We start from the raw sequence: 25,867 nt of genomic DNA, 5'->3' as shown, positions 1-25,867 counted from the left end.
AGCTGCGTCGCGCTGCGTCCACGGCGGGCGGCGCTAGAATTCTTCGATCCTCGTTCGATGGCGCGTGCCCCCAATCAGCGCCCGCGCGCGGCCTGCCGCTTTAACGCACCGCGACTCTCGCCGCGCCGGCCCTCGCCAGCGCGCCATTCCTCATTCCCTAATCCCTTCCACCCCAACCCACTCGATACGGCGAACGTGCTCCCTCCTGGCCTGCGCTGACCTGCCCCGTCCGCCAGCCCAAGTCCAAAACGACACCTGCGCCAACACCAGCGGCCCAGCCCAGCCTGACTCCTGCACCTCCACCCGCACCCGCACGCTGCTCAAAACCACGCTGAGCCGCACCCCGGGCACTGAACTCTCCGCCCGCCATACCACTCCTGCTGCGAGAGCGCTGTCTCGGTCTCACCACCGCCCACTTCACAGCCTCCAGCCTGCAGCCTGCCGCCAAACCACCTCTCACTCAACCACTTCCGACCCCTACACCTCCAAACCCAACAAGGCCCGCCTGCAACCCGCCGTGTCCCCGCGTGCGACGCCAGACGCCCTGTCAAACCAAACCACCCGCCAGTGCCCTCGATGACCCGGTCGCTGCGATAACATCCGCCCATCGATCGACCTGCCACTGGGTTCTCCGAACCTCGTGCCACCACCCGCCAAACTGGCGCAACAATTCCGCCCTCAGTGCTGTTCCTGCGAAGGCCCAGACCCAACCGGTAGAAATAGCGCCCGCCGCGTCTACAAACAATTGCGGAGAAGCATCATGAACTCAAGAAAGACGGCCACCCAACCACTGCAAATACGAACCCCCTCCTCCACCGCCTCGTCGCCCACCACGTCGACGGTCGAGCCCGACGACGAAGACGTGAAGATGTCCATGGCCGAGTACCACCAGCCCTCGCGGCCGCTCACCGTCTCCATCCCTCGCAGCATCGCCTCTGCCTCCAACCGAAGACCCAACCTGTCCGAGATCCTAGCAAACACCGCTCCACCGCCCTACACACTTAGCTCCTTCATGGCCTTCCTGTCCCAGAACCACTGCTTGGAGAACCTTGAATTCACAATGGATGCCTCGCGGTACCGAAAGCACTACTCAAAGATGGTCAACCGCCATCCGGGCACTCCCATCTCCCCCCTCTCTGACGAATGTGCATACGTCTTGATGCTGTGGAGACGCTTGATAGACGCCTACATCCGCGAGTCCGGCCCTCGAGAGGTGAGCATCATCATTACCGCATACTGTACGCTTGCTAACGACTCTAGGTCAATCTACCTGCCGACGTGCGCGACACACTACTCAACCTCTCCGACTCGTACGTCCCACCACACCCGTCGGCATTGGACGAGGCTGTTAGCAAGATCTACGAGCTCATGGAGGAGAGCGTTCTGGTCTCGTTCCTCAACTCAGCGTCACCAATGAGTGCGTTGGCTTCAGCCGTCAGCCACGATAGCCACGAATCAAGCACGACTCGTTCGTCCACCCGGAGCTACGACGAACGCACCCTCTACCATCCGCGCACCTCTGCTCACCCTCCCGTCCATCAACGTGCTTCTGCACCATCATCACTCACCTCCAACTTTATGCATGCACGACCATTCTCTCACTCCCGCTTCAACTCCCAACCCGCAACATCCTCCGGATCACCTTCATCTCGCGGCCCGCTCAGCTACGCTAGCGGTAGTGACGCATTGACCGACGATTCCGGCAGCAGAAGCCCATCGGGCATGAGCGACCCTCTGACTCCACCGGGAACGCCGCCGATGAGCGACTACCCGATGACCGATTTCCAGCAAGCCTACTACGACAACGGATCCAACAGTGGCACTCCCAGTCCCCGGACAAGCCGTGGTGAACACAGCGGTCTGGCGAACGCAACCCGAGACAGCTGGAAACGAGTGAGCAGCAAGCTATGGCCGAAAAAGAGAAGCGGTGGCCAATTGAGAGAAGAAGAGCAAGGAGTCGTGGAGGGTGGACTATTCTAATTCGTTTCGACCATTTTGTATCTTGGAATTTTTCCCTTGATCCGGCAAGAACTGGATCGGATCCAAGTAAAACGATTACGACGGTGTGCTATCAGAGCGACTCGCATCTGCATTGGGCTGCATACCCCGGCGTCACTTGTCACATTTTCCTGCAAGGCGCACTGGCGATTTTACATCTACACCACATATTGGGTGGTTTACCTTTGGATTTATACCGGCATCATCTTCACTTCTAGATTCGGCGTTTACACACTGTGTTACAAAATACTGGGGCCTGGGACGGTGGGCTTCATTGTGCTTTTATCTGGATACCCAACCGTACGGGTGGGCTTGGGACCACGGCGTTCTGGTCCAGCTTGCAAAGTCAGGCTGGCATTATTCCTATCGCTGAGCCGATATCATGACGGAAGTGGATATGAAAGGGTCTCGGGCGGTTATTGTCTTACCATGTTGTACATTGTTCAAGGAGTTCATTCTTCACGTCTGCTGGCCCTGCAAAAGGGACCGGCTGGCGAGGTGGATCGCAAATAGATCCACAATACCCGCTCTACTGCAGAGCTAGCGAGCAATCGAATTTGATCTACTCGACTGCAATATTCATCCTGGAGTGCTCTGGCTGACGTGATCGCGTTGTTTGACAGGCCAGGCATTTTACGCCCATTGGCACTGCATGAGCCTCCGAAGCAGACTCAGGCACGCGAGCATTACCGATGTGCGGCGGGTCTGCATCGCCCTACGGCGAAGGAGCGCAGCTCGGGCGAGTCAAACCTATTGCCTGGCTTGCTCTCCGTGCTTCCACGTCACGAGGCTTCTAGAAGCCTTCCACACATGCACGCAACAACTCCACCTCACCGCCGCTCACCCCACCCCACCCACACCAACACCTTACCCGTCCGCAACAAGCTTGTCTTTCAGTCTCCCAGCCCAACGCCCACCCTACGACGCCGCGAGCCCCAGCTTTTCGCGTGGGATGCTGGCAGCGAGGAGGGAGCGTGTGCTGTTGGTGGCTTCAGGCAGCGCGGGCGGGTCGGCGGGCGTGCTTCCCCAGCGCAGTGCAGTGCAGCGTGGGCTGCGTGCGTGCTGCGCTGTCAGAAATGTGCAGGTACGGTGCAAACTGTGTGTATGTGAGAGGGCGCGTGTGTTGGACAGCGTGCGGGGCCGAGAGCTGGGTGTGTGAGCACGGTGCTGGTATGTGTGTTGATGTTGCTGTTGGGTTCTACCTCCATATGGAAGGATGGTCGCTCTGTGGGGGAAGCGAATTGGCGGCCCACGACGGAGTCGACGGAGCGGGAGGCCTGGACTCGTCTTGAGGTCTTGAATTGAGCTGAGCGCGAGGTTATGCTCGCTTGTGCCCGTCCGCATCCGATCCGCTGCATCCGTACATGTATGTGCATGCAGTGCGCGCCCACTGGTACCGCGGCCTCTGTTCTGAGGCGAGCACTCTATCGTACATCCAATACTCCATGTGTGTGTAACTACACACAGACATCAATCGACAGACGGTCCGAAGCCCTCAGCACGGTCGCTCTACAGAACGCTCGACCCTCCCTAAGTAATCTTCAACGTCCTTCCTTCCATCCTACCGGATCCTGCACAAACGAGGTCACGAGTATACAAGCCCAAGATTGAGTCATGTGCACCTGCGTTTCGCGCGAACCGCCAGCTTAGCCGCGCGCAAGCGTGCTCCTGAGCGATCCTCCACTCGCTCGCCGGATTTCCCCAGGCTCCGAGAAACCTTCGAGGCTTCGATGCAGGCGTTGCGCTTGCCGCTTCGAGGGCGTGCAGAAGGAAGGATGGCATCCAACAGCGGGCCACGTGGGTGTGCACGAATCACGCATGGGCGTGTGCTGGGGAATCCTGCATACGATTATGGTGGGAAGGCGAGAGGAGCCGAGTGAGGTTGTTCTACTGGAATGGGATGGGGTTGTATGGTAGGGACTGAGCGGTGTGGTCTACGTTTTACACATCCTGTGGTAGTGTGAGTTCGTGGCCAAGACAATACCTCTCCAAGGTACTCTACATGTAGACAGGCATTCCTGTGGGTAGGCCATGCTCGTACCATCAGCATCTCGATGCTCTGCATCCCAACCCACGTCCACGCCATTCTTACGCGCATACACAGTACAGATCCAGGAGCTCTCTTAATTGCCTCATTCTAGACTCTAGAATATAGCAGCTACATAGACGTATGTCGCACGACGTCAATCCCAGCCTGGCCCACCACGTATGTACACAACGCAGCACCGCATCTTCCCTCGTATCGTGTCGTCCCATGGGGACGTCGCACACACGCACACCACGAAAACCCCTCTGGCTGCGAGATAAAGTACCGCGGGCTCAGGGCTCCACTCTGTATCCCACGGCGGTGCTGCCTCGCGAGAACGCTGCCCGAGACCGTTACGTACTGGCTGCTTTGCTCGCGTTGCACGAGAAACGGTGGCGGGTGGGACGAGATCATGCATAGAGAGGAAGGGTTGCTGTCGAGGCAGACAGACACCAGCAGCGCTTTGGACGGGCATGGCATCCCGACGGAAAACAGTCCACACGTGAGCCGTCTGAACACCCCCACCACATCAGCTCCACCGATTTTCTTGAAATCCCGCACAAGGTTGACGTTCGAGCTCCACATTTTAGGGCTATGCAACTCGACTGATTGATGCGATGTCTTACTCCTCGCTCCTATTCCGCCGAAGTACTCCGTGTCCTAGCGCGACACGTGGTGGGGCAATCCACCCCCTATCCTTCTAGAAAACACGAAGAACAGTAAGAGAAAAACTGCCCGAGCGACTCGGCGCCGTGTGACGTACCCGGTCGATCGAAGCAATCGATCCGCGAGTGGATCGCCCAGCCAGGAACATGTTAGGAGTGGTGCGCATGTGACGGCGAGTAAGCTTACGCTCTGTTGATCGTTCGGAAGTTTACAAGTCGGCGGCCGGGCCTATCACGCTGATCGTTGTCGGGGCCCTGGGAGATCGGTGGCTGCGCTGGGACGCGGACGGCGGTGTTTGGGGGTGTTTTACGTGCTGCAACTTTGTTCCGAGTGTACATGGACGAGTTTCAAGACTACGCAATCGCAGTCTTCTACCACGCGAATAGGTAGCTGAGTCCCTGGCCTGGGCACAAAGAAGACTACAGTGCATAAAGCCTAGCTCACGATGTCCTCGATTCTCTCTTGTCCCAGCCCACCCCTCCCTAGCGCAGCCAGCATCCCCGCCTCACGAACGACCGCCCACCAAAAGCAGCGCTCAGGATCGACAACGCCCGCGCGGCGGCTTTTTTCACACCTGCACCTGCCCAGCCTAGCACGCTGCTGCTCCTCGTAATTCGTCACTAGTTGGCTGAACAGCTATGCAATTGTGAATGCCATGCTAGGGCGAGCTAAGCACTGCCATGTCCGATGTATGCGTGGCGAACGCGTGAGGTGTGCTGACGGTTTTACCCCGCCCTTCCGTGGAGCGCGCTGGGTTAGGTGATGACAATTGCTGGGCTGGAGCCAGAGCCACGATAGCGACGGAGCTCGGATTCAAGTCCACGCGCGGTGCTAATGCTAATGCTTGACCCCGCGGCATGGACAGAGCTTGTGCGCCCAGTTCCCAAGCAACGAGTGCGCACTTTGCCGCTGTGTAGGTCTACGCGTCGGACGCTATGCATAGTCGCAATTGACCTCAAAGCGCGCTACCCACAGCACACGACACCTGCTCTTCGGCGCGGAATGGGGCGGGTCCGAGTCTGTGCAAAGCCGACAGTATATTTGGCGTCCCACGACGCCGGAGTACCTAAATGCATCGTGACGCCGCGGGCTAGCTCTATCTGCCCATGTGCGCTGCGCAAATCCGATCCGCGAGCCTCGTCGACCAGGTAAAGCTGCAGCCGTTTAATATATACGACCGCACTGACCGGGGCCAGCGGTACAAGCTAGCCATTTGCACACGCCCGCTTAATATCATATGCCGAGAATGCTAATCTCGCGGTACTGCATTTGGAAGGTAACGATGTCAGCTATGCAGAGGGGGAACAGCGTGGGTCGCGATAAGCAGAGGAGGGTCCCGAGGAGAGTGGGTTTCTTCATAGCGGGCGCGATAGCTTTTCATTACGCGGGTGATCGAGATGCTGAGCGCAGAGATCTTCTCGCTCGCCGCTGCATGCATGGGCGTCACCCCGATTGACGACCGATAGACGACAACGTGATGGATCTGCGCATCCCTTAGCTCCTCACGTAAAGGTTGATTTGACTTCACTTCCGGGCATCAACCTCGGATCTAAGTAATCCACGCCCGAAAAATAGATATACATGCGTCCGTGGGACGCCGTCGTACTTTTTCATCCTTCGCAATAATCTGTGAGATATACTTAGCAGAGATTACCCGGGGAAGCGACGCTGTGATTTCCTGGTTGTCTAGGAGCAAGTGCCGAAGTCGATGAGAGTGCCGCTGTGTCGGTACAACGTGACTGTCGCAGCCCGGGCTCAGCATCTCGGCGCTGCACTCGATTCCGTCTATCATGTGCGATTCTTGGAGATAGGGTAATCTAGGAGGCGGGATATAAATGAAGACAAGATCAATGCGTGGACGGGCACGTGCGACGCAGGCTGACCGATGCGACCAGGGAAAGCGCCCGGCATTATCGTCAGCGGCTCCGACGTCTGTTCGTAGGGCCATGGAGACATTAAAGCAGCAAATTGTATAGCATCGGGCATGCCTGGAATTGTAAGCTGATTCCTGCACAAGGCCCTGCGAGCTATCATTGAAAGTGGAATGCATTCATACTGTATTATATGAAAGTGTTTCCTCCAATGGGGCTGACAAAGCGCCCTTTCCGTGCGGCCTTCATCTCCGCGTACAATGCCGGGTTAATGCCCTTCTTCTTACACTTCTTCAACTCGGCCTCGCTCAGGCTGCTTATGTCGAAGTTACTCGACTTCCAGTCCTTACTTGATACGGAGAGCTGTGATGTGCTGCCGTATGATGAGCCTGGGAAGGCAAGTTCGGAAGGTCTGCCAGAAGAGATGGTCATGGTTGAATTGGATGAGTTTGTGCGTGAACTCTGGTCGAGCGAAATCCTTTTCTCGATGTCCAGATTCTCTGGCGTCAGCAATGGCTCGGGTGTCTCCTCCCCTTTCAGCCTTCTCAAAATAGATGCGGTAGAGGATTTCTTCGAACCGCTGCTCGGCGTTGTTGTGGATGTAGACCGTACTGAATTGCTTGCAGAGGATGGGCGTGAATGGTCAGCGGGAGTACTTGGAAGTGGTACGCTGCTTGCTGGCGGCGTTCGGGGTATGTCTCCAGGAATCGAGTCTTCGTCTTCGCTGCCGTCGTCAAATGATAGATACTGCCGCTTAGAACTTGAGCTGGTCCCGGTGCGTACACTGTCCGTCCCGTCAATAGAGTTTTCTCTCGAGGTTTCCTGTGTTGTCTGAACAGAATCTATCGTGTCGAGTGAGCTCCATCGACGCAGGCTATAGGGTGCTCGAGAGCTGTTTCGATAGGACAGAGGTCTAGGCGGATTACGGAACGACGCTGTATTGGCATATTTGGGTTGCGTTTGGGGTTGCGATTGCGATTGCGGCTGAGATAGCAATTGCAGCTGCTTCTTGAATGGATGTGAAAAATTCTTTGCGTGGTTGGACCGGCTTGGCTTCAGAGACTGTGGTTCGAAATGTGATCGCCGAGGACTTTTACTTGGAAGCGGAGGTGCATATCTATCCGTTGAAGGAGAAGGATTTGTGTTTACACGAAGAGGCGGAATTCGATCTGTTTCTGGGGGTGGCTCTCTGGTCGGAACCGAAATCAAGTCGTTATACTGAGGGTATGGCTTTGCGACCATCCGAGTAGGAGATGCCGCAAAGCGTGGAACATGCGCCGGCTGTTTCGGTGACGAGCCTAGGCGTTTCGGAGCGACTGGAGACTTGTAGCCATGGTTGGAAGGTGATGAGCGCGAGGGAGTCGTCCTCAACCGTTGGATAGGTGGCGGGGCCGCTTCATCGTCGTCCAAGTCGCTATCTTCGAGATTGAAGTTGTCGATGGCCTTTTGCAGCTCGAGGACCTCGCGCGGTGCACGGCTGACGGGTGGCAGCAGGCCTTGTACGTCCATTCCACGCTGCTGAGTCGCAAAGAATATGGGTCCGTTCAAGGCAGATGGTCAAAGTGCTATACCGGCTGGTGGGGTTCTGCTCAGAAGTTCCAGGTAATGACGTTGGGAAATGGGCGTGCCGGCGTTAGCTTTGCGCGTCTGTCTAGTCGCACGCGTGGCTGACATCACCGTGATGGGCGCGTCGTCGCATGGCAGGCCCTTGTTTCGTCCCGAGCGCACGAGGTTCAACCCGTCCGGAGGAGATGCTGCGGGCCAGTCACAGCATGCGGTGCAGCTCTCTACGCGATCGAGGAGCTGTCAATGAGCGGAGCGGATCACGCCCACGTCGCCAGCGGCCTGGTATCCTTTGGTCTTGCGAGACGGCGCCATGCGACTAGAAGGCACCACGTCTAGCGAGCCGTTTGATGCTTGTCGCAACGTCGCGGCTCACGTGCGCGATCAGCGCCCGGCTGTCTACGTCCCAGGCGCTGTCGCCGCCAGCGCGGCTGCTTGGGCGCGCAGCTGCAGGGCGCGGGCGGTTGGCGGCCGCGAGCGACGTCCAGGCTGGAGACTGGCCGGCTGGTGCGGCCGCTTGGGGAGTGCAGACGCTGTTCAGAGGCCCTGGGTGGGCCGTGTGGAGCGTTCCTGCCTCTTGGCCCAAAGCAGGCTGGCGCGCCTTCCCGCCAGCAGCACGGGCTCCTTGCGTGCTTCAAGCCAACGCCACGGACAGCTCGTCCGCTGCCACCACCAGCATTCCGACGAGCATGCTGCCTCCGCCCAGGCCGTCCCTGCCCGCCCGCTGCGAACGCTCCCCGCCCCAGTCGCCATGAGCAACGACGTCCCCACGCCCATCTCCGACGACGAGGTCGTGGCCCTGGCCAAGGCCGCCTTCGAGCAGTCCCGCGACGACATCAACCACCGCGCCGCAGAGACGCCCAATGCCCAGCGCGACCTGCAGTCGCAGCAGCCCGGCATCACCATCGACCTCGGCCACAAGAGCATTGCCCGCCTGCCGGACGAGGTCATCGATGTCATCCGCGCCGAGATCGAGAGGTGCGCCCCAGCACGCGTGGCCTGCGCCCACGAGGCTAACTGACCGCCAGGCTTGCCCTCTCGCACAACCTCCTGACCACCCTGCCGACCCGCATCGTCGAGTGCAAGCGCCTCCGCTACCTCAACGTGCGCTACAATGCCATGCGCGAGATCCCCGACTGCGTGCGTTGCCCGCCTCCTGTGCACCCCTGCTTGCGTACTGATGCCCGCAGATCTTCGACATGACGTCGCTGGAGATTCTCGATGTGAGCAGGAACAAACTGAGATATATCCCGCCCAAGATCGCCAATCTCGCCTCGCTCAAGGTCCTGGCTATTGCCAAGAATCGGATAGAGGAGCTGCCCGTGTGCTTGGGGGAGATGAACAGTCTGCAGGTCCTGAAGCTCGACGGCAATCAGCTGGTGTTTCCTCCCCCTGATGTCTGCACAATCAAAACCAATGCTCCGTCGCCGGCGAACGAGAACGAGCGAGACGCAGTCATCTCGACCCAAGTCAAGAAATTCATGCGCCAGCACGCATCCAAGGAGAAGCAGCGCGTCGACATGGATCGCTTGCGGGTCGAATCGTCTGGTGATGAGAGGTACACCTCCACCGCCTTGTCCAATCGCTCCGCTAACTTCGGCAGTTGGACTGAAAGCAACCCCGAAACACCGCGCCCTTCAAGGCGCATCAATGGTGGACGGTTTCCCGTCAAGCCGAGTGTGAGCAACATCGAAGGCTTCCCAGAAAATCGCTCCGACTCACCGGGCATGGCGCCACCCGTGCCTGCCCGATCACACTACCGTGTAGCCTCCCAAACACAACCAAACGGCATGTCCCGACGCCCACATCCCTCGCCGCTCATCTTGACCAATGGCACCACCGGCTCCAACGAGCGTAACCGGAGTCAGAGCGAAGGTGGAGGCTCAGCATCGTCTAATCGCCAAACAAAGCGCATGGGTATCTACACGAAGCAGACTCCGACTCCCGAGCTCGGCGCTGTAGATGAGCTGAAAAAAACAAGTCACTTTCGCGGTTTCAGCCAGGGCTATCTCGTGCCTGGCAATACTCTTGCCAACGGCATGTCCGGCCCAGCTACAGCGATTGGCTACGGTGACTCTAGCAGCATGCGACCTTTGGCAAATCGCCCACTTTCTGATGTCTATGAGGATAAGCGCGGGTCTCAGGCCCCAGACATTGTTGTGGAAGCATCCAAGAACTTCCTCTACGCCATCTCGCAACTGCATGATTGCCTTTCACACATGATACGCTCAATCAAAAGGACCGCTCGGTCAAAAGACGAAATGCGCCGGAAAGAAGACTTTTTCCGTCGCCACCATACGACGTACCTGAACGTCCGCGCTTTGAATGACCTTTTGCACAGATTTGAGATGCTTGCTGAAGAAGACGAAGAGGATGCGCAGAAAATCTCCAAATCGGTCTATCGGTACGCTCTGAGGTGCCTCGATTCATTCTTAGCCCTCAGCCTCTCGGTGGCAGAGAATCGCGTCGAGATCACACGTTATGCAGACGCTCGTATCGTGCGGACTTTCCTCTTCCTCCAACAGGGCAGCTTGATAGAGATGCGAAACGCTTGCCAGATCTTAGGAGCTGAATTCCGCGACATAGCTGAGGCCAAACGACAAGTCAACGGTGCGAACAATGTTGGCACTTTGCGACCTCGCCCGCTCAAAACGCGACGATTCCAGCAGTCTTCACCCCAACGGAATGGATCTTCCCAGATGCCACCACCAGTCATATTACACAGCAATGACAATAGTAGGACAAATACCCTCACCAGCATTAGTTCCGCAACGCCTCGGTCAGGCGAGTCTTTCGCTACTTTGGCTACTACTATGTCACGGACCAACACGCTAACAAGCAATTACGAGGATGCAGATGAGGACAGTCGATTCGCAAGGATCTTCGACAAGCTCAAGGCGACATGCGAAAACTGCGAGTCGTCCATACCACAGATAATAGATCGTCTTACGACCAAGCACAGTCAACTATCCAAAGACTTGGACTCTGAGGACCCAAGACTAAAAGTACTAGGCAGCTTAATCGAGAAAAGCCACGAAGTACAGCACATATCCAACCGACTCTGGGACCGTTTGAGATACATGCAGTTTGGCGACCACTACGTGCGTAACCAACCGGACTTCTGGCAACAGTGCATGGGTCTCATCAAGGTGTGTTTTATTGTTTCAATCATGTCATTGAAACGCTGGTTGACAAGTTTTAGGCATGGGGTGACCTGGCACAAGCTAGCACGGCTCAAGGGCGAAATATGGGTCTGCTTAGTCCCGAGGTGAAACAACTGATGAAGCCACTACACAAGACAGTGAAGGATGCTAGTCTGGCTATCAACGATTCTCCCTGGTCGCATCTTACATCGAACAACCCTGGACTCATGTCTTCGCTCTCGTCCTTTACTTCCCGAACCCAGCCTCCAAGATTCTTGAGCAAGTCAACCATGAGTTCTGGCACTGGTCTCTCGCTTCCCGGTCCGATCAACACTGCCATCACGAATCTGAACTCGGCATATGCGCAGCCCTACTCCACCTCAAGCGTAGGGTCCCAGGGTTCAGGAGGTTACATCACCCCAGTGCCGGCAACACCGTTAAGTGCAGCTTTGGGTGCTGCTGCACAGGCAACGATTCCGAACACGCCTAGCCATCCTCCACATCTCTCTACCAGCACGATCAACTTCAACGAGCGTGCTGATCGATTTCTAAGCCAGACTGCCCGGCGCATTTGATGTCGGTAATTCAAGCGCCAGCTGTATATCTTCAGTGGCATAGACTTATCCACAACTACTTGTATCTTTATTCGACATTCCAGCGAAGGTGTTTGAGGTAACTTGGTCTTTCAGGTTCGTAAGGGCTCAATTGCATGGCTTAGGCGTTGGGGTGCGCCACTTGGGTACGCGCATTTCCTATCTGGCATTTGAGGTGTTGTGATGATTTCAAGTCATGTTTTACCGAGGGATCGCATCATGTGTATTGGAATGCTTCAGACGAGCAATGTATGTAGGACAATTGGTGTCATCCGGTGACACCTCTATTACCCACGATGAAGCCGCTCTACTTCTGGTATTGCTGCTGTGCATGTTTCCTAGGAGCGCGTGTTTTCCATTTGCGGAATTTCAGGTCGTTCAAAGTGCAGTCAATTTAGACGATGCTCTTGGCGTGAGGGAACCGGAGAATCATGGAGAAGATGTGTGTTTCGTATAGAGGTGTGCGTCTCTCGGCATTCTTGGTACGCCTTTGACAATACCCACAAAGTGCCTCGGTCTGGCCTCGACCCGGACTGCTACCATTGCTATTAGTTGCGTTCCGACCTCGTCTCTAGGCATGATTTGATCTTATGCCGCACATGTAGGCACTGTTGCCGGGCTAGCTCTGTCCGAAGCAATGTCGATCTGGGGTAATATCTGGGGAAGCTGCACGAGACTATTGGCTACAGTGTAGGCGAGAGAAAGCTTGGTATGCTAGGCCTATATACGCTTCGAGCCTATGCTGCTCGTGGAGATTATCAATGTCTTGTTACGGGCGTTATAGGACGGAAGAAAAGGAGCGGCTGTGGTGGGGACGATGGTTTGTGCCGAGGGGTGGAGATTTCGTGGAAGAATATGGTATGAATATAGGGCCTATAAAGATGGCTTGCTCTGTATTTCTCTACGCTTTGTGTTTTACGGTCAATATATTGAGTGATAATGATGACACGCCTCTCCCTGGTAGCAGCCGCGCTCGCCTTCGTCTCTTCCGTCGCCGCGCAATGTGGCTCCGGGACTCCAAATGCAAAAGTAACAGGGTCGGGGAGCTCTTTCACGGCTACGAAGGGCTCGGCGACGGTGTACACGGGGTCGGACTACCGCGCTGCGATACAAGCTGCTGTCGACTCCGTCAGTTAGTTCCCTCCCACCCCAACGTTGACTGCTCCATTATCTAACTCTGCTTTCGCATGCAGGCAGCGGCCAGCGCGTCTCCATCATCGCATCCGGTTCCATCGGTGCTAGTACTATTACCATTGGAAGCGGAAAGATTTTTGAAGGCTGTGGCACCATTAATACTGCGAATCGCGCGGGGCATGGGGCGATTGAAGTGCTGAATGCGCAAGGCGTGCAGATTCCGTATTTGACGATGACAGGCAATCCGTACTTTGGCCTTAGATTCTACGGTACGAAGGATCTTGTGCTTGGGAAAATCACAATGAACCTAAGTGGCGGATTGGGCAGTAAGATTTCTCTCCTACCCCGTCTTGGGTAGCAAGCAACTGACCTCGGGTGTCCTATAACAGTCCGCTTCGACCGCGACCAAGCGGCCAATACCAACGTCAAGATGGACGTCATCACCGTCACAGGCGCAGGAAGCCACGCCGTCGAAACTTGGAACATTGACGGGCTCACCATCAACCAAGTCATCGCCCGCAACGTCGGCGAGTCCGGGCTCCTCCTGCAGAAGACCACGAACGCGAAGGTTGGTCTCGTCGACGGGAACAACGTCGGCGCCGGCACGGGGTACGCCACCCTCCGCTTCGCAAACAACAACGGGCAGCTAGCCTCGGGCGCGTACACGACCAATGTTGTCGTCGACAAAGTTGTGTCACGCGGAGGCGGCCGGGGCATCTTCTGCGTGAGCCAGAGCGGCGGCGCAACGATTGGGACTGTGGACCTTGCAAGCAACGGGAATAACGCTGTGCTGATTGAGAATTGTTATAACCTGCGGATCAACGGCGGGACGGTCAATGGCGGCGGAGAGGTGAGGATTAGTGCGCGCAGCGAGTTTCCGAATACGAAGGATATCTGGATTACACTGAAGGTGGATGGGACAAGTGTGAAGGAAAGCCCGTGCGGGGAGAATACTAATTGGACGTTGAGTGGGAGTGGGGCGAGGAGTATTTGCTGAGGGGTGGGGTGTAGGTGTGCACTGGATCTGGGCTGGGCTTGAGAGATGGATTGAGTAAGTAGGTCTGGTAGCGCAGGGAGTACACAGGGCAGAGGAGCACACTGTAGAGCGCCTGTGAACAGAAGTGAGTACACTGATATTGTTATAGGCGTAAAGCAGTGATAAAACGCAGCAAGGTCTGAAAACTCTACGCATTATTTCTTGATGTCTAGAAATGTATGTAATCACTGTCACTCAGAAATTTGGCCACTCGATGATTTCATGTCTAAAGCTCGAATAGCTCCAATTTCTCAATTGTCCGCTTCTTTTGCATTCCGTACGCTTGTAGAAGGCTGACTTGCAGCTATGTAGGTTCGGTCAGGCAGTCGGTCTCTGTCCACGATCATGATGTGAATTTGGTCCGCTGGACAGGGGTTTTTGGTATGTCGGTAGAAAACGTGCTGTATTGCAGAGATCATCGAGTTGGTCCACGACATCAAGTTGTCGGTGGTGTATCTTTGCCAGCGCAAATGACCATCCAGCATTGCAATAGCCTCTAAATCTAGTCGGCTGAAGATGTCCTCGCGATTGAAACCGTAAAATCTACTAAGAGCCGCTTGTGAGGCACAAAATTCTAGCCACGTAGAGCCGTTAGATCTAGGGGCGTATATCCGGATAAGGTACTTAGGAACAACGTAGCAGTGACCAATACTTGGGAAGCCTCCGAAACGGTTGAGAAGGTGAGCGAGCCGAGCTCCGGGTCGAAAGGGTGTGGAGGTATCCCTGAAATTTTCCTGTTCTGTCCGTGAGCATGATGTGCGAGCCCACGGAACAGGAGCTTCTATCTATTCAACCTGCCGAAAATTGTCTGTACACGCATGTCTGATAAATCTACGACATGAACAGCTGGAGTGAGTATCCAGGTCTTAATCAGTGTATGGGATTGAGAAATGTCTCTGAGATCAACCCACGTATGTCAAATCTGTGAAACACTGAACTGCTAAACCATCGCCCTAGAGGACATTTGGAACAGCTTCGATGCAGGAACGAGGGATAAATAGGTGTGGAAAATGAGAAACGAAGCGTTCAGATCGCATAGACATAAATGAGAATCTCATTGCTCATGATAATGCTGAAAGGGTATACTTCTTCTCCGCTGCGCCAGACTTTCCATGCTTTGCTTACTGGGATCAAACTTGAATGCCTGCAACGTTTGAATCTCCTCTCTTAGCTGCTCAGGGCTCATATAGTCCCTTGTTATCCGATTCGTCGGACTTCGTATACTTTCATGTATATCGCTGCTTGATGCCAATGGCACGTTCAGCGGCTTCGGCACAGTCTTCGTGCTGTTGTCTCTGCTAATCCCAGGAGTTGGAGCAGCAGACTGGGGCCCCATAGACTGTGAATACATGCTGCTGCCAGATGATGGTGGACCGAGGTGGGTGTATCGATGCTCGCGAGGTAGGTCGAACTCCTCGCTCATGGAGGGTGGGCTTTGTTGCAGTTGGTTCATTTCAACAAATTGATTCGGCGGTTGTGGCATTTGTGTGCTGTTGCGCGAAGTGCTCTGCATAGTATCGTTTCGTGAATTGTTCATGGTGTTGTTCCGAGATTTCTCGCCTCGAGATAGGTTGAAGGTGCCGCTTCGGGACATGTTGCTCAGGCCACTGCGTAGAGAGTTGAAGGGAGATGAGGCTTTGGAAATTGCACGCTTGAGCTTCTTGCCTTTGGCCTGGATCAATTTGGGGAGACATAGGGCGCATGCGACCACAAATCCGAGTGTGCATTCGGTTTCAGTCCAAAGCCCTATGAAAAGTGCATTGTGCGAGACGTCTGCCTGGGTAATTACAGGAGCGATCTTGACTGTGAAAACAATGCGCATAGCCGATGCAATGCATGCACTGGATGCGCGTTAGTCCAGTCCACACCAGATTCTGGCAGTACTCACAGCAGACCCGTAGCGAATAACAATGTGACGGCAATTTTGCGACCCAAGGGTACGTTCAGTGACCACAATCCAGACGTAGGGAGTACCAGAATGATGATATCGGAGGCCATGTTGAAAGCACCTTGTGCCAGTGTGATGTCGTTCACATCGGAGCACTTCGCATCGGGAGTAAGCTTGTCCCAGATGGCCTTCCTTGGATGGCAGTAAAATGCGGTCCAGAATATCAAGACTGTGTATAGTATGATGCACGAGATTATTGTGCCCCAAGCTCCGAAGAACATAGCCCGGTTGACGCTGCGACTAGGCGCGAACAGGCGAAGATATTGGACCAGGATTGCCATCTTTACGAAGAAACTCAATGGACAGTATACTATCTGTCCTAGATTTGCCCACTTTCCTAACGATTAGCTTTGCGCGCGGCTGTAAGAAGAATTGGAGACATACATAAAGCTGATGGAATAACTGGTCATTTGTAACCTGCCATTGGTGTACACCAGATCCCCACTTGACCATCTGGTAGCCAATACCCACTTCTGCTAGGATGAGAGGCTGTGATGTGTTAGCAATGTGGTATGATTTGTTGCTGTTGACGTACAAAAGTCATGAACAGGAAGTAGTCCGCAAGCTCAAAGGACCTCACAATCGCTAGCTTAGTATACACTCGTACTATCAAGAAGATCCCGGCAAAGGCAATGCAGAGGATCGCGACAATCAGGAACCAATTTTGATCTGGCGAATCCACCGTCATCGTTCTATCCGCTCCTGGCGGTACAGCATCGCCCATCATTCCCGGAAGCGCAAGGAGTATTGGTCTTGGATCTACATTTGGTGGTATGCCCAACGCGGCAGCCAGTTTTGCTGGATCCTCTCTGGCAAAGATAGCATCGGCTATAGGCGCCATTTCGTATTCGTGGTGGCTTTCGTGGTCGCGCAAACGGTTGGAACCAGATTGGCGTAAGCAGTAAAGTGGAACATGAATCGATCAGGAGCCGGCAGACGGGTAGCAGCAGCGGGTGTCGTGCATGTTATGAGTGAAGGAACCGGACTTTGGTATGTGCTCCTGACTACTTTCCGAGCCCTGGCCGGGCCTGATCAGATCTCTGAAACGGGCGATGGGATAAGATGCGCCCTCTGACTTCACCAAGGGTGTGCCTGGAAAGGTGGCGTAGAGCACCGCTTGCTTGCCTGCCTCATATGCGCCACGATAAGGTTCTCCACCCAACTCTGGAGCATATGTGCTGTACATGACTGCACTGTGCGACAGCTGGGCGCATGTCGTTCGCACGAGTGTGTGGAGAGTGTCAAACTCGGGGGTTTTGGTGAGGTTGGGGGCCGCAGCTGGGATGATCGACACGCGAGGCCTGCGTGATTGGCCCGGACTTCGATTAGTCGATGCTTGAACGCCGAGAGCCCGGAACGCCTTACAATATGTTTAGAGTATATTGTTGTAGCACGTGGCGGGAGGCTGAAGGTCCGTTTCTCGAAGCTTTCTAAGGCGTGAGATGACCCGCAAGGCGGCCTTCCGAGACCCAGATGTCCCACTGCCTACGCCTTGGGATGCAAGGGACAGCTCACCTCCACGTGGAGGGATTATTCTTAGCACGGTAGATATAGAAGTGCCTGGACAGGATTAAGATGGTGGAAAGCGGAGATCTTCCGAACATAGCGAGATTGGGTACTCGCAATGTGTCTACAGATGCATACCGCAAAACGTGAGATGGAATGCGTACATCCGTCTCTCCGCGCTGATGAGGCATAGATATGATATTCGCCCTTAGACACACCGTTTGGATGAATATGACGTGAAGCTGAACACATGGTCAGCGTTAGCTAGCACTGTGGATTCTGAAAAACGGACAATTCGGTGACTGAGAGCAGTGTGGATATTTGGATCATCCTAGTATAGCTTTCGTGCTTAGTTTACCTGTACCTAATCGTGTAGCTGTTGCAAGTCGAGAAGAACACGATAATAGTTGCCTGGTATACTGCATGATACTTTTGAGGCCCCCGCCTTTTGCATTTAGGTAGAGGGAAAGGGTATCGGCTTCCTGCGACTGTGGATGACTTCAGCCAACATGTCCATCCGATCTTGACCCCAGAATGGTTCCCCTTGGTAGACATACGTAGGGGCGCCAAAGTATTGCTTTGTAACGGCTTCATCTGTCAGCGCCTGCTCTTGTTCAAAAAATTCCTTCTCCCGCCTCGCCCTTTCTAGTAAACGAGCCCCATCCAAGCCAGACGCATCCGCGTTCGCTGTTACCACCCTGGGATCCGCAAGGTCTGTCTCGTTCACCCACACTGTATCTTGACTGCGTAATACATATTCATGAATCGAATTTTTGTCAGACCCGATCTCGCTAACGGCGGCGAGGAGAAGTCGATGAGCCAGCGACGGGTCAGTTGGGTAGTATTTTGGATGTTTGACAATCGGCAGATTGTTTTTCTTCGTCCATCGCTCGATCTCTAAAAGACGATAGGCCTGTCGCTGCACGGCGCGATCTTTCACAGGCAGTCCGCCAGAGACTGAAAAGAGATGCATGAGGTCGACTGGCTTGTAAATGACCTGCGCGTTGTGTTTCTTTGCAAGGTCTCGGATGCGACGACTGCCGATGTAAGACCAAGACGAGATGAACGAGAAATAGTATTCGATGACGGGACGAGCAGCCATGATGAGCGCCGGTATTGAAGTGCGTCAACGATCGAGTAAACCTCTCCGTTACGACTCGCGATTACAGTCAATCCGTTGAGGTATTGGATTTGAACAAGCCGCACCTGAATGCGGGATGCTGGAGATTGTCGACACAGTAAGAATTGCTGACTAAGATCAAGTAGCGCGCTACTACGAGTACCGTCAGGCTTGCAGCTTCTTTCTCTCATATACTCCACTTGTATGCGCTGGAAAACAGTTTCGAGCTCAACAGACTTGTCAGAGCAACATACCCACACACATGATGAAGGGCAACCAAGTCTAAAACAATGATGATGATATTGTGGTACTATATCCCATGGAAACAGAGGGAATGGCACCCGCAACGAATCCCTTCCAGACCCTCCCGCCATACTCTCATGAAAACTCGTCGAACCCAATGACCTCCCCACAACCTCACTCCCTCCCCTTAAACACCCTGCCCCACCCCTTCTTAACACTGTCACTGAGGCTCCAGTCATTGAAAAGCCACGAGTTCGCATGCCGGCCGTAGTACTGAAACTCAGGCACACTCTTCGCGCCTTCGCTCCCACCGCTGTACCTCCTCCTCGCGCTGCCGGCCCTTGGCTTCGAGAAGTTGCCTCTGCGGACCTCGGCGCTGGCTTTGCTCTCGTGCGCAGAGGAGCACGCGCGCATGCCTGAGAATTGCGTTGAGGCAGACGAGGTCGTCGACATGGTAGCGGATTTGCGGAAGGTAGGGAGTTGCGAGAGGGATGCGGTCGGGGAGGAGGCGGTGGTTCCTTCTGCGCGTCCAGGGTGTCGGGGGAGTCGGGAGACGTCTGTGAGACGGTTAGTGGACGTGGGGTGGATTGGCTATGCGAGGGGAGCGGCTTACGGTCTCCATCGTTGGGCGTAGAGTGCGACTTCTGGATGCGATTGAGACGTTTGGTCAGATCGCGGGGGTCGACGGCGTAGTCGTAGTGGTCTTTCATCGGGCTTAGGTTGGGACTATGAAGTAGTTGCGACCTTTGCTCTGAGGCCGCAGTGTTGATGACGAAGACGTTGGAAGCGTGTTTGATATCTTCACAGTAGTATGTGAAGTCTGTTGTGGAGATGTGAAATGATGATTTTGATAGCAGGTGGTAAGACAGATCGAATAGCAGATGGATTCCTTCGATGCAGATCCCATCCCACGGGACACCCACATATTATATATCTACGCCGTCACACCCAGCCAAGTTGTCGCCGCGATATCATCACCGCATACCCGTCCCAAGTGGGTCACCGTCCGCCCAAAACGCCGCGGGACCCTGTCCCAGCGGGCGCTCTTGTGCTACCTCTCTCGGCAACACGGCTCCACGCTATGCCAGCTCCGCGAATCTCACAAGTTTCTCACCTTCCCCCGTAAATCCACTGGTCCGTGCGGCCCTTAAAGTGACATAAGGCTGCTTTAATAGCCGCACTAAGGCCTTTGCGGTCAGACCTCGTGACTAACGTGGTTCCGTGTTTGCCGAGTGATTCCTGCTTCGGGTTTAGCGGTGGCTCTTGATTGCGTGGCTGATGCGTGTGGCTCACGTAGTTCCTTCGGTCCCAAGAACCAAGGCGTGCTATCTCGGCGCGGATTAGGTCACCGGTCAGAACTGTGATAAGCTTGCTCCTCCGGGTATTTGCATGCGATGGGGGTCATTTTGAGGGAAAATTGTTGGCGAAGCGGAGGGGTTTCCAATGTTTCCGAGGAGGGCGGAATGCGTTATTTTTCGGCTCCATGGTTCGCGACGATTGCTGCTGCCTCTGAAAAGTCGCTACTTTTCCAATGGTGGCGTTACGTTGACGCTTAGAGGCATGTTCATCGTTCTTTTCTACTGTGTGTGTTGTTCCGATACCCTTGCTCAGGGAATAATCCTTCGGGCGTCATTGCAGATCCGCGCTGCAGGGATGAGTGCCCAGGCGCATTCCATTTGGAGACCCAAGCCTCGGCAAGTTGAAAGTTGAAAATACACATTTTACATTCCCAATTATACAACGCCGTAATGCCAGCTTCAGTCTGCACATCCCCTCTTTAGAATCTAATCTGACAATTCGCTCTGCCGTGTGACCTCTTCTCTTGCTTCAGCAGCACTCCTCGCCAACAGATTCAATGCGCTTCCTGCCAATACGAATCCGCATTGATCCTCGCTCAGTGTGTGCTTGGTCTTGATGACCTTCTCGCTTCCATCCTTCTTCTTGACGACCAGCTCGACCTCGCCCTTGCCTCCACTCTTCAGCACATCCAACAATCCCCTCGTCGCAACCTCGTCACACGAATCGAGGAGGTCGTAGTCCGCCTCGTTCGCGAACGTCAGAGGAACGACACCCTGCTTCTTCAGGTTGGTCTCGTGAATACGCGCGAACGACTTGGACAGGATAATGCGACCACCAAGGAATCGGGGCTGTAGCGCCGCATGCTCACGTGCAGAACCTTCACCGTAGTTGTGCTCCGCGACGACCAGCCATTCCTGGCCGTTCTCCTTCCACCTCTTCGCAAGGTCAGGGATGCCAGACTTCCTGCCGTCCACATCGTATGCGACATTGACTTCGTCCGTCTCTGCGTTGACTGCGCCGATGAGTGTGTTCTCTGAGATATTCGTAAGGTGGCCCTTATACTTGAGCCACGGGCCTGCGGCAGAGATGGTGTCCGTCGTGCACTGTCCCTTGACTTTGTAGAGGACACGGAGAGATTTGAGCTCAGAGTTGGGAAAAGCTGGGAAGGGATCGAGAAGCTCCAAGCGTGTGGAGTTGGGGTCTACAACAACCTCGACACTGGGGTCAGGAATTCCCGGCGTGGCGAAGAATTCAGGGTTACCATCCGCGAAACCCGCAGATGGAAGATCAGAGCCCCTTGGCGGTGAGAACTTGAAGGCCTCGCCTGATGGGGTAGGGATACTGTCGGTCATAGGGTTGAAGGTCGTGGATCCAGAGTAAGACATCGCCGTGATGAGTTCGGGAGAGGCGAGGAAGTTCATAGTGCCCCGATTGCCGTCATTGCGACCAGGGAAGTTCCGATTGTAGGAGGTAAAGATGGCATTGGCTTCACCCTTAGCTGGGCCATCATTGCGCTTCCATTGGCCAATGCCTATGTAAAAGCGGTAAAGTCAGTCAAATCATAACAGGAGGGGTCAGTTCGTGCTGGGGCATCACATACAAGGACCACATGCGTTTGCAAGAACGATGCCACCAGCAGATGTAAAGGTGGAGAGAGTGTTGTCGCGATCCAGAGTAGCCCTAATTTGCTCACTACCGGGGGTGATGAAGAACTCTGCCTTAGGCTTGAGACCAGCAGCTTCGGCTTGTTTAACGATTTCCTCGGAACGTGTCATGTCCTGGTAGGAGCTGTTTGTGCAACTGCCAATGAGGCCAGCACCGAAAGTCCTAGGCCAGTCCTTCTCTTCAACAACTGACTTGAATTTGGACAGAGGCGTAGAAAGATCCGGCGTAAAAGGTCCGTTGATGTGGGGCTCTAAGGTAGAGAGGTTGATAGTGATGACCTTGTCGTATTCGGCTTCAGGGTCGGCGCGCAGGAGATTTCTTTGCATGGGCGAGTTCGCAATCTTCAAGGCTTCTTGGGCAATACTACCTCTGTGTGTCGCTTCCAGATACGGTACGTGAGCAGGAGAGAAGGGGAATAGCGATGTCGTCGCGCCAACTTCAGCGCCCATGTTACAGATCGTAGACATCCCAGTAGAGCTGAGCGTCTGAACGCCAGGGCCAAAATACTCGATGATAAAACCAGTTCCGCCCTGGATCGATTAGCTGACTGTATTCTCCCCAAATTAGATCTTCACATACCCTGACTGTGAGCTCGCCCGCCAATTTCAAGATCACATCCTTTGGCGAAGCCCATCCGCTCAATTCACCTTCGAGCCTGACACCCAACACCTTGGGCGCCTTCAGCTCCCACGGCGCATCCACGAGAGCGTCGACCGCATCGGCACCACCGACACCAATCGCAATAGCTCCAAGACCACCCGCGTTCGGTGTGTGGCTGTCCGTTCCTAGCATCATCAGACCAGGGGCCGAATAGTTCTCCAGCACCGACTGATGGATGATACCCGCACCTGGCGGCCAGAACTCAATTCCATACTTCTTCGCCGCACTCTCCAAGAAATCAAAGACCTCCTTGTTTCCGGCAATCGAGTTGGGTAGGTCGGTATCCGCGCCCTTCTCGCCAACAATCATGTGATCGCAGTGAATACTGGCGGGAACTGCCGTGCTCGGAAGACCACAGGACATGAACTGTAATAGTGCCATTTGCGCCGAAGCATCCTGCATGGCCACACGATCAGGCTTGAGCTTGAGATTGGCCTTTCCCCTAATATCCTTGCCATTGTTGGTGTTGGAGAGTAGCGACTCTTCAGGATTGGCAAGATGCGAGTACAAAATCTTCTCGGCGAGCGTCAATTGCCTTGTAGAGCCGAGCACGCGGCGAACTTCCTCGAGACGTCCAAGCAGCTTCTGGTACGGGGGGGTGCGAGACACGATGTCGAATTTTTGGGACGGTGGGACGTTGTGTGTGGTTGCGAGACATCTTCGCAGAGGTACGGGGGAGGTTCGGAGGGAGGCGTGCAGCAATGACTGGGGACGTCAGCATTCAATGTTTCGGGAGAGGCGTCGCATGCACAATATACAGGCGCAAACAGACAAAAGGGAGCTGTAGCGCGCCGAGATGGCACTCACCCTGCAATTTGCAGCCTGTCCGGCCCGCATCACTGGCGACCGCATCGTTACGGTATTATCTGGCACAACGCGGTGGATGCGGAGGACGACGAATGTCTGTCTCGAAATTTGACGATTGCGAAATCGGCCCGGCGAGTCTGGGGTAGCTCGGGCCAATCAGGTCCGACTTGGAGTCATCAGGGTAAACGTATCACAGTGGATTCAGGATAATTTCGGACACCTCAACTGCAGTCGTGATCGAAAAGATCCTAGCCTTCCCTGCATGTACTTTGCATACAAAATTAATCACGGATGATGGTTCAAATGGATTTTGATCGATTCAAAGCTGGGCTAACAGTTCCCGTCAAAGATATGGGCGGAGGCTGGCGAGACCGTATGCCGAAGCACAACAGCGGTGGTATGTCCTGGCATTGAATTGACATGAAGGACACAAAATCATAGCATACCGCCCTAATCAGGGCGGTAGTGGAAGAGGCACTACAGCGTGAAGAATCCCCAACCCTCATACTTACAAACCAGGAGGCGGCGGAACCTGATGTGATCAGCATGGTTAAGTAGAAGCAGTTGGGATACATACCGCGCCGTAGCCTGAAGGAGGCGAACCAGATGGAGGAGGAGGCGGCGGAGCGGCACCGGGGGGCGCAGGCTCCCCGGGCGGGGGCGGGGGAGCAGCTGCAGTACCCGGGGGAGGTGACTGGTGGGTCCCAGCTTGAGCTTGCTGCTGCTGGTAGTACGCGTAGTACATCTGCATGTAGGCCTCGTATCCACCATAAGCTGCATATGGGTCCTCGGCCTGCTGTCCTGTCTGTCCCTGCTGCCCTTGCGCAGCGTAGTATGCGGCCCATTGTTCGTTGTAGTTCTGGGCAGCCTGGTTGGTCGCGCTGTCTCCGCCGACTGGAGAATGAAGGTCAGAGTGGCCATTGTGACCGCCATAGCCACTGTAGGTGCCACCATGCCCATAGCTCTGACTGCGATCGCGATCACCACGGTCGCCGTAACCTGGACGTCCTCCTCCTCCGCCGTAGCGGTCGCCACCACCAAACCGACCCTGTGATGCGTTCTCCTTGAAAGACTGATAGTCGCTCCTCACTTTGTTAAGAAGCTCCTCGCACAGCTCCTTCGCTTTCTCTACGCCCTCGGGCTTCGGTCCAGCAATGTGAAGGAACATGGGCTCATCGCTTTCGGCGCCAGTCTGCTGCTCCATAAAACCTGAGCCACGGCCTTTGATCTGGACCTTACAGCCGGTTTCTTGCTGGATGTACTTGACGTTGTCACCGCCGCGACCTACCACTTGCGCGCGTAGATTAAAGCCGGTAATGGGTTCCAGGTCGACAGGGAGCTTCTCTTCGGGCCATTTACGCTGCGACTGTCAGCTTCCATTAGAGTTTGAACCACAATATACATACCCTTCCGAACTCGTCACGCTCAAACTGTTCGGGCTCGCGACGGCGGAATCTACGTTGATCAACCAGGTCGGGTAGCTCCTGATTCATCAGGTCTTGAATCTGCTGCACAGCGGCCTCAAGGCCTTCCTTGGAGGTGCTGGTGACGCGCAGGTACAACGGCGGGTTCTGAGACAAGTCAGCTACGAGCCCAAGAAGATCTGATGCACACTTACAGCAGCAGTGGCCATGGCCTTGTCCGGATAGTATTCGCCTCGAGTAGTGACATCTTGTGCACGTATAAGCAGGTATTCTAAATGGTTAATCAATGTTCGGGAAAAAGCGTACCGGCGCCTGTCTCGTCTTTGATCTAGATGTCACAGTAGAGGTCAGCAACTGCAGTATGTGTGGGGCGGCTAGATGTCTGTAAGCTCTGAAAACGCTCAAACATGGGCTCCCGCTCCGGCTGGTGGCAGGCAGCTGTCCAGCAAGCTTAACACCGAACACAGCCGGAAACGGGGATTGGAGGGAAGAGCCCTGGGAGAATCAGTGATGGACGCAAAAGCTAATTACCCTTTTCTGCACAGCTCCTTTGGTCAGTGTGTATCGGTTCTTCAGATCATTGATTTCTATGTCCTTGATGTAGTCGCCATCTTGCTGGAAGATCTCGCCGGAGGTGTTGCGTTCTGCATTGACGGCCGGCGACCGAACGACTGGAGGACTAGGTGCCTGCTCCGGGGTCAGCGGGGGTTCTCCCTGGAAGGGTCATTGAGTACGTACAGCGCGAATCGGGGGCACGTCGACATGCTGGATGCCCTTCTTCGCTTGAATCTGCGCGTTGATCCTCGCAGCCGCGGCCGCCGCCTTCGCAGCAGCGTCCGTAGCCTTTGCCTTTTTGGCCTCGGCGGCTGCGGGGCTGTCTGTGCCTTCGCGCGCAACAGGGCTGCGCGTGCGCGTGCGACGCGAGTCCGGCTCCCTGCTGGAGGGAGACCGCGACCGCGAACGGCGATCGAAGCGCGAGCGCGGCGGGCGGTCGGACTCGGTCTTGTCGAAGCGCGAGCGCGGGCGGGGGCTGTCAGACATGGTTGCGGTGCGGCGTCTCCCGTTGGCGCAGCAAGATGGTGTTGGAGTGCAAGTTTTGAGGCGAGGCTGCGTGTGCAGACCGAGCCGGTGCCAAGGCTGGCTCGTGCCAATCCCTGTTCGCATC

The 25,867-nt window shown here is 55.1% G+C and overlaps 11 protein-coding genes across 11 annotated transcripts; 5 read left to right on the top strand and 6 right to left on the bottom strand.

The window, feature by feature from the left end:
• The first annotated feature begins 565 nt into the window (after nucleotides 1-565).
• Nucleotides 566-2,315, top strand: CC84DRAFT_654238 (regulator of G protein signaling superfamily). Its single transcript, XM_018187013.1, has 2 exons — nucleotides 566-1,213; nucleotides 1,261-2,315. Exons 1-2 carry the CDS (start codon nucleotides 761-763, stop codon nucleotides 1,978-1,980), a joined length of 1,173 nt encoding a protein of 390 aa, XP_018037674.1. The 5' UTR covers nucleotides 566-760; the 3' UTR covers nucleotides 1,981-2,315.
• On the top strand, nucleotides 2,316-3,238 carry CC84DRAFT_654239 (uncharacterized protein). The gene has a single exon (XM_018187014.1). The coding sequence runs from the start codon at nucleotides 2,651-2,653 to the stop codon at nucleotides 3,155-3,157; it is 507 nt and encodes a 168-aa protein (XP_018037673.1). The 5' UTR covers nucleotides 2,316-2,650; the 3' UTR covers nucleotides 3,158-3,238.
• A 3,024-nt stretch (nucleotides 3,239-6,262) lies between these two features.
• Nucleotides 6,263-8,253, bottom strand: CC84DRAFT_654196 (uncharacterized protein). Its single transcript, XM_018187012.1, has 2 exons — nucleotides 6,747-8,253; nucleotides 6,263-6,678 (listed from the first exon to the last, which is right to left on the bottom strand). Exon 1 carries the CDS (start codon nucleotides 8,068-8,070, stop codon nucleotides 6,751-6,753), a length of 1,320 nt encoding a protein of 439 aa, XP_018037672.1. The 5' UTR covers nucleotides 8,071-8,253; the 3' UTR covers nucleotides 6,263-6,678; nucleotides 6,747-6,750.
• A 450-nt stretch (nucleotides 8,254-8,703) lies between these two features.
• Nucleotides 8,704-12,255, top strand: CC84DRAFT_1143749 (cell morphogenesis protein-like protein Sog2). The gene is made up of 5 exons (XM_018176430.1): nucleotides 8,704-9,102; nucleotides 9,153-9,264; nucleotides 9,315-9,682; nucleotides 9,728-11,273; nucleotides 11,327-12,255. Exons 1-5 carry the CDS (start codon nucleotides 8,876-8,878, stop codon nucleotides 11,840-11,842), a joined length of 2,769 nt encoding a protein of 922 aa, XP_018037671.1. The 5' UTR covers nucleotides 8,704-8,875; the 3' UTR covers nucleotides 11,843-12,255.
• Nucleotides 12,256-12,802: 547 nt separating this feature from the next.
• Nucleotides 12,803-13,991, top strand: CC84DRAFT_1242724 (parallel beta-helix repeat protein; the record flags this gene model as incomplete). Its single annotated transcript, XM_018184090.1, has 3 exons — nucleotides 12,803-12,992; nucleotides 13,054-13,320; nucleotides 13,384-13,991. The coding sequence occupies 3 exons, from the start codon at nucleotides 12,803-12,805 to the stop codon at nucleotides 13,989-13,991; spliced, it is 1,065 nt and encodes a 354-aa protein (XP_018037670.1).
• Nucleotides 13,992-15,084: 1,093 nt separating this feature from the next.
• CC84DRAFT_1258452 (uncharacterized protein) lies at nucleotides 15,085-17,218 on the bottom strand (the record flags this gene model as incomplete). Its single annotated transcript, XM_018184831.1, has 4 exons — nucleotides 16,514-17,218; nucleotides 16,363-16,467; nucleotides 15,919-16,310; nucleotides 15,085-15,871 (listed from the first exon to the last, which is right to left on the bottom strand). The coding sequence occupies exons 1-4, from the start codon at nucleotides 16,817-16,819 to the stop codon at nucleotides 15,085-15,087; spliced, it is 1,590 nt and encodes a 529-aa protein (XP_018037669.1). The 5' UTR covers nucleotides 16,820-17,218.
• A 720-nt stretch (nucleotides 17,219-17,938) lies between these two features.
• On the bottom strand, nucleotides 17,939-18,586 carry CC84DRAFT_1090151 (thioredoxin-like protein; the record flags this gene model as incomplete). The annotated part of the gene is made up of 1 exon (XM_018174342.1): nucleotides 17,939-18,586. The coding sequence occupies one exon, from the start codon at nucleotides 18,584-18,586 to the stop codon at nucleotides 17,939-17,941; it is 648 nt and encodes a 215-aa protein (XP_018037668.1).
• A 435-nt stretch (nucleotides 18,587-19,021) lies between these two features.
• Nucleotides 19,022-19,557, bottom strand: CC84DRAFT_1216282 (uncharacterized protein; the record flags this gene model as incomplete). The annotated part of the gene is made up of 2 exons (XM_018182786.1): nucleotides 19,022-19,404; nucleotides 19,461-19,557. 2 exons carry the CDS (start codon nucleotides 19,555-19,557, stop codon nucleotides 19,022-19,024), a joined length of 480 nt encoding a protein of 159 aa, XP_018037667.1.
• A 574-nt stretch (nucleotides 19,558-20,131) lies between these two features.
• On the top strand, nucleotides 20,132-20,594 carry CC84DRAFT_654141 (uncharacterized protein). The gene has a single exon (XM_018187011.1). It carries the CDS (start codon nucleotides 20,291-20,293, stop codon nucleotides 20,555-20,557), a length of 267 nt encoding a protein of 88 aa, XP_018037666.1. The 5' UTR covers nucleotides 20,132-20,290; the 3' UTR covers nucleotides 20,558-20,594.
• Nucleotides 20,576-23,355, bottom strand: CC84DRAFT_1117533 (mitochondrial aconitate hydratase-like protein). Its single transcript, XM_018175497.1, has 4 exons — nucleotides 23,279-23,355; nucleotides 22,391-23,176; nucleotides 21,747-22,341; nucleotides 20,576-21,677 (listed from the first exon to the last, which is right to left on the bottom strand). The coding sequence occupies exons 1-4, from the start codon at nucleotides 23,321-23,323 to the stop codon at nucleotides 20,632-20,634; spliced, it is 2,472 nt and encodes an 823-aa protein (XP_018037665.1). The 5' UTR covers nucleotides 23,324-23,355; the 3' UTR covers nucleotides 20,576-20,631.
• A 235-nt stretch (nucleotides 23,356-23,590) lies between these two features.
• Nucleotides 23,591-25,783, bottom strand: CC84DRAFT_1143741 (uncharacterized protein). The gene is made up of 7 exons (XM_018176429.1): nucleotides 25,441-25,783; nucleotides 25,234-25,389; nucleotides 25,009-25,030; nucleotides 24,897-24,949; nucleotides 24,685-24,849; nucleotides 23,856-24,638; nucleotides 23,591-23,810 (listed from the first exon to the last, which is right to left on the bottom strand). Exons 1-7 carry the CDS (start codon nucleotides 25,741-25,743, stop codon nucleotides 23,787-23,789), a joined length of 1,506 nt encoding a protein of 501 aa, XP_018037664.1. The 5' UTR covers nucleotides 25,744-25,783; the 3' UTR covers nucleotides 23,591-23,786.
• Between the last annotated feature and the right edge of the window lie 84 nt (nucleotides 25,784-25,867).

The sequence above is a fragment of the Paraphaeosphaeria sporulosa genome (assembly GCF_001642045.1).
Source record: "Paraphaeosphaeria sporulosa strain AP3s5-JAC2a unplaced genomic scaffold CC84scaffold_4, whole genome shotgun sequence".
NCBI classification, from domain to species: Eukaryota; Fungi; Ascomycota; class Dothideomycetes; order Pleosporales; family Didymosphaeriaceae; genus Paraphaeosphaeria; species Paraphaeosphaeria sporulosa.
Note: the sequence above shows the minus strand (reverse complement) of the source record. Positions and strands in the feature narration are given on the sequence as shown.